This window comes from Prionailurus bengalensis, chromosome B1, assembly GCF_016509475.1.
Source record: "Prionailurus bengalensis isolate Pbe53 chromosome B1, Fcat_Pben_1.1_paternal_pri, whole genome shotgun sequence".
NCBI lineage: Eukaryota > Metazoa > Chordata > Mammalia > Carnivora > Felidae > Prionailurus > Prionailurus bengalensis.
The window spans coordinates 199,889,737-199,895,736 of record NC_057344.1 but is presented as its reverse complement, the minus strand read 5'-3'; the positions used below and the strand labels follow the sequence as shown (position 1 = coordinate 199,895,736).

Here is a 6,000-nt window from a genome sequence, read left to right as displayed (position 1 = left end):
GCAAGAATTGTTAGTATTAAGAGCTCCGTTTTAGGGAAACCTGGGTGGCTCAGTTTGCATCTGACTTTGGCTCAGGTCATGATTTCGCAGTTCATGAGTTCGAGCCCCACATCGGGCTCTGTGCTGACAGCTCAGAACCTGGAGCCTGCTTCGGAGTCTGTGTCTCCCTCTCTCTCTGCCCCTGCCCTGCGCACACTCTGTCTCTCTCTCTTAAAAATAAATAAACATTACAAGAAATACTAAAAGAAGAGCTCCGTTTTACAGATGAGGAAATTGAGGCACAGTGAGGCTCAGTAACTTGTCCAGGGTCACGGCAGTAAGTGATGGAGCCAGAAACCGGACCTCGAAGCCTGGCTTTAGAACTCACCCACTGCCCCCCCCCCACCCCGCCACTTGATATCGCCTGTCCCTACAAATCCATGCTGACTGGAGCTTGATTCATGAAAGAGACGATGAATTAATGTGCGCTGTAAAACCACAAAATGAAATAAAAGCAGAGGTGATTTTTACGGAAGTCTGGGGCATTCGTGGAGTTCCTGCCCTCTGCCAGGCAGTCTCTCTCCCTCCCTCTCTCTCTGTCTTTCTCTCCCTCCCAGTTTCCCATGGCATTTGACACAAACTGTGGCTTCATTTTGTTGTCCCCAGGCCTGGCCTTATACCTGACACTTGGGAGGGGCTCACTACACATTTTCCAACGTAGGATAAAAACACAGCTTGGGTGCTAGGGAGCAGAGCCAATCAGACATAGTTCTCTTGCCTTCAGGGCGCTCAGCATTGTAAAGACAGTTGACAATAGTCTACAGTGTGGGGCACGGACGGATGGGGAGCTGGACACGCCCACAGGGGACCACAGAAGGAATAAGCTGGGTGTCTTCCTTTCCCGGGGCTGCCCTAACAAAGGCCACCAACGACACAGATATATCGGCTCAAAATTCTCGAGACTAGGAGTTCAAGATCAAGATGTCTGTTCCAGGCCTCCCTCCGAGTTTCTGGTGGTCTCAGGGGTTCCATGGTTCGTAGATGGCACTCTTTCTGTGTCTTCACATCACCTTTCCCTCTATATGTGTCTGTCTTCAGTCTCCCCTTTTCTGTAAGGACACGGTCATATTGGATCAGAGCCCACCCCGATGACCTCAACTTGATCGATCATTTCCAAATAAGGTCGCATTAACAGGGATGGGGAGTTAGGGCTTCACTGGAGGGGGGGACGCATTCAACACGTGTTCACTGAGCACCTCGGGTGTGCTGGTCACCACTGTCCTATGTGCTGGAGCTAGAGCCATGGACGAGATAGGCAATGTCCTTCTAGAGCGTTCTTTACGGCGGGAGAGATGGGCCACGGATGTACACACGTTCCAGGTGTGAGCTAAGGAGGAAAAGAAAGCAAGGGAAGGGGACGGAGCAGATGCGGGAAGACACAGCATTGTGCCCATGTCCTGCGGGTCTGGTGAGACCCACACCTGGCTTGCTTGTTCATGCAACTTCCCCCCACTTGTGCCTTCGTTAACCTCTCGGTTTATTTACCGAGCATCACCTGGCCTGGGTCTGGGGAAACCCAGCTGAAAGTCACAGTTTTCCTCCCCAAAGAGGAGCAAACAGTGCCTCCTCTAGGAACGTCTCACCCTTCCTGGCAGACTCAAGGCTCACCCAACCCTCCCCTCGGGGCAGCCCTGCTCCCCGGGGGGCTGCTTGCTCAGTCCCCCCTGCGGGCCATGATTAGAAGACAGGGCCGAGTCTCACATCGGATGCTCTCTAGCCTCCCAGTGCATTCCCGACACATACTTGTCTGTTCAGCATGTCCCTGCCAGGGTGCCGGCTCCTTGACGGCAGTCTTTCATAGCTGAAGTTTCCGGTACCCAGAAGAGCCTGGCAAATGATTCAGCGTTGGATAAGTAAGTGTTGGCCACACCAATGAATGAGTGAAAAAAAAAAAAAAATGAGTGAATGAAGGCAAGACAAGGCTCCCAGGTTGACTCCCAGCTGGTCCAGCCCCCGCCCCCCGCCCCTTCTGGCAATCAGAACGGCTACACTGCAAGATGAAAATGTGGGTCTGCTTGTTCAAAAATTAATTTCACTGGGGCGCCTGGGTGGCGCAGTCGGTTAAGCGTCCGACTTCCGCCAGGTCACGATCTCGCGAGCTCTCGAGTGATCTCGCGTGAGTTCGAGCCCCGCGTCAGGCTCTGGGCTGACGGCTCCGAGCCTGGAGCCTGTTTCCGATTCTGTGTCTCCCTCTCTCTCTGCCCCTCCCCCGTTCATGCTCTGTCTCTCTCTGTCCCAAAAAAAAAAAAAAAAAAAATTAATTTCAGGAGAGCAACAGAGAGCGTGAAACCCAGGGGAAGAGGGGGTCTCCTGGGTGAGGAGCCCTCTATTACAGCACAGGAGGCTCCCCGGGAGGCCTACCTTTCCTCTTCCAGGCTGCAGGCCCCCCAGCCGCTCCCTCACCCACTCCCTGCTCCCACTCTGCTCTCAGCCACCTCTGCCTTTAGGATGCTCTTTTGCAAAAACCTCTGGGTGGGGAGACTCCTCTTCAGTGGCATCTGAGCGGGACACCCTGGCAGACGCGGTCAGCTTTCAGAGGGGCTGGCGTGCTGAGGGACGGGCTGGGGGCACCTGTAGCTCCGGAAAGGCCCTAGGCAGCTCCCCCCAACACCTCTGCTTCCAGAAGCAGCTTTCCATTCCCTTGGAGGGGGTGCACAGGTGATCTCTCTTCTTGGGAGGCAGCTCCTGGGCATCTGGGCATCTGGCAGACACACAAGCACACCAGATGCACAAACACAGACACAAACAAAACACACCCCTCCCCCATTCATAGACCTAGGGAGGAGCGCTGAGACACCGTCGCCTCCTTGTCCCAACCAGACACACCCCTAAGACAGACGGCCAGACACAGACAGAGATTCACACAGAGAAAACATACGGTAGAAATACACAGGGTGAAGGACAGACAGACTCACAAGGACATTTTGAGGCTCACCTAGACCACCTCTGCGGTCCGCGTCGCAGCTCCTCTGGGACAGTCCCAACAGTGGGGCACCCCTGCCGGACCCCAGCAACGCCCCCTGCGCCTACTCGGTCCGGCTGACTCAGGGTGACCCTTTGCCCCCCACCGCAATCCCAGGAGCCAGGAGGCACCTGTCGTCATCCAGGGTTTCCGTGACGCCCGGGCAGGGCTGAGTGGGCGGGCGTCCACGAAGCGGACAGGGGTGCGGACAGCGGAGGGCGGGCGGGCCGGGCGCGGGGAGGGGACGTCGGGGGAGGGCTGGCCCGGGTCCCAGGCGTCAGGGGCGGGGAGCGGCCCGCGTGGGTCAAATAGTGGGCGGGAGGGCTGCCCCCGGGCTTTGGGGAGTCCCGGGAGGTGGGCAGTGCGCTTTCAGGAGCGCGAAGAGGCAGCCGGGGTCAGCCCGGGGTCAGCGGGTGGGGGGAGGCGGCGGTGAGCGGACCGGGCTGTGCACCTTGACCGAGGGAGGGCAGAGGGGAAGAAGCGGGGAGAGCAGGTGTCGCAGGGCGATCGGGAGAGGGGGACCGGTCGGCAGAGAGCGTCAGGGCAAGGGCGGGGGTGGGGACAGCCGGTGGGGCCCCGGGCCCGAAGCCACTCCCGGAACCAGACTCCGGGCGGGTCACTCCGTGATGCCCGGGGGCCAGGGGGCGCCTGCCTCTCCCCAGGCGGCCGGGAGCGCCCCGGACAGGGTGCCGTCGGGGCCCGCGGCCGGCCCCTCGCCCCAGCTCGCGGCCCCGCGGGAGTCCCCGGCCCCTCGGCGGGGCGCGCTCCGCGCCAGCGTCCCGCAGAAGCTGGCCGAGGCGCTGAGCAGCCAGTACGGGCTGATCGTATTCGCGGCGGGGCTGCTGCTCCTGCTGGCCTGGGCCGTGCACGCCTCGGGCGTGGGCAAGAGCGACCTGCTGTGCGTCCTCACGGCGCTCATGCTGCTGCAGCTGCTCTGGATGCTGTGGTACGTGGGCCGCAGCGCCGCGCACCGCCGCCTCCTCCGCCCCAAGGACACGCACGCCGGCGCGCGCTGGCTCCGCGGTGAGTCTCTCCCGGCCGCCGGCAGGTGCGGCGCGAAGCCCGCCGGCTCGCCCGCCAGCCGCTCGGCGGCGCCCTTTCCCCCGACTTCCCTCTGCTCCGTCTTCCCCCGCCGCGTTTCGGGCTCTCACCGTCTCCCTGCCTTCTCTCTTTTTCTTTGTTAAGCCCGGGCTGTTGTAGCAGCCTCCTCTCTGTCTGCCGTCAGGCTGTCGGCACACATCCCGTCCTAACAGCCGCAGCTACACGAGCCCGCTCACGTCTCTCCTCGGCTGAAATTCCTGCAGCCACGAGGGAGGCCGCACTCCCCATCCTGGCATTCACGGCCTGCTAAGATCAGCCCCCCCCCCCGCAGTGCGCTCTGGTTTTATCCCCTCCTTTGCCCTCGTTCTGGGCTCCGGAGAGGCTCTTAGTTCCCATTATGGTGTTTCAGGTCTCCATGCCTTTGCATATTCTGTTCCCGCCTGCCACAGTGCCTTCCGCCTGCCTTGCCTTCCAGAACAGGGCTCAGGCCTCACTCCGTCCCCTTTAGTGGTGCTTTTCTGATTTCCCCTGCTCTTTGTGGTCTGACCACACTCCCCCACCCCTCACCATGCCCTGGGGGGACCTGTTCTTGATATCTCTGTCCACCCCCCCCCCCCCCCCCCCGGGGGAGCTCTGTGAGGCTCACGTCTTAGTCCTAGAGCCACCTCCGGGTCTGGCGTGGAGGAGACGCTAAGAGTGTGCAGCTGGGGCGAATGGAATCGTGGCTAAGTGGCCAAGCATTGGGGCCGCGGAGGGTAATACACTTGCCAGGTAGTCAGGCCGCGGTGACTGAAACGTCATCAAGATAGGAAGGTTCCCCTCCTCCAGGAGCTTCGGCCCTTGAGAGGGAGCTCGATGGGGTGCAGTCAAAGGGAGGAGGCAGTGGGGAGTCCGCCTTGGAGACAGTCCCTGCGAAACCTTCCCCGGAGAGGCCGGGTACGTGTCACTGCGCGGGGACCACACACATCACACATCTCTACGTGACCGCTCGTCAGGTCTGACTTTAAATCTGCCCGAGAGCGTGGCTTTTCCTTGTCCTTGCGTGACCTTGGGCACGTTCCATAATCTGCCCACCCTGCCCGTTTCCGCAGGCGGGGAGCAGGAATCACACACTTGGGGGGACCAGTGACTGCTGGCTGGGTTCAGGCTGCGCGCCCAGCACACCTCCCCTCTCCTTCCCACCCACCTCCCTTCCGAGGTCTGGCCCCAGTGCCATCGTCTCCGCCCGCCCTGCCGGGAATCGCTCCCAACTCCCACTGGCCACCGTGGCTTTCTCTGTGTGCACCTGTTTTGCTCCGGGTCGGCTTCCACCTCGTATTAGGGCTGGCTGGATAAGAGCCGCGTTACCGGGTGAGATTTCAGGCTTCGTAGCCTCAGGGCCTGCGGCTAGTTCATCCTGCCTTTGGAAAAACTAGACCCAGTTCCAGGCTGGGCCCGAATTCCTGTTCTGCAAATGGTTGTTTGAGGGAGGCTCATGGTTTTGTGACTCTGAATGGCGGGGAATCCCGTGCCTTTGCCGGAGTCTGAATCAAACAAACAAATGGAAATGAAATGTTATTTTGAGGACACTGATTTACACAGGCTAAAAAGGATTACACACGTAGGCTTTCCAACTGGGCTTTCCGGTAGTGGAAGGTTCCTTTCTTTGACCCTCCCTCACCTCTTCCCTTCCTCTTCCCTCCCTCCTTGCCCCTTCCTTCTACCACCGTTCCCTCCCCTGCCCTTCCTCTCTCCCTCTCCCTCCTGTCTCTCTCTCTTCCAAGGAAGACTCGAAGCCTTGTGATCTCAGTCAGCGGCTGAATGGTGGTGCCGTTTCCCAAGATTAGGAAGACAGAGGGAGGAACAGGGGTGGGGGTGACACCGTTTCCTCTTATGGACATGTTATTTTTCAGATGTCTATTAGACACCCAGTAGTGGCAAATATAGAGAGAGCACGTAGCAGGTGTTCAATAAATGGC

The 6,000-nt window shown here is 59.6% G+C and overlaps 1 protein-coding gene and 1 long non-coding RNA gene across 2 annotated transcripts in view; one reads left to right on the top strand and one right to left on the bottom strand.

Moving 5' to 3' along the window:
* Window positions 1–237: 237 nt before the first annotated feature.
* On the bottom strand, window positions 238–2,104 carry LOC122479045. Its single transcript, XR_006296218.1, has 2 exons — window positions 1,783–2,104; window positions 238–1,366 (listed from the first exon to the last, which is right to left on the bottom strand). It is a non-coding gene; the product is annotated as an uncharacterized LOC122479045 (long non-coding RNA).
* Window positions 2,105–3,574: 1,470 nt separating this feature from the next.
* Window positions 3,575–6,000, top strand: part of OTOP1 (otopetrin 1) — a 34,590-nt gene continuing 32,164 nt past the window's right edge. Inside the window, exon 1 of the mRNA XM_043572971.1 lies at window positions 3,575–4,024. Within this exon, the coding sequence (XP_043428906.1) occupies window positions 3,628–4,024 (397 nt within the window). The 5' untranslated portion in view covers window positions 3,575–3,627. The remainder of the gene's footprint in view (window positions 4,025–6,000) is intronic.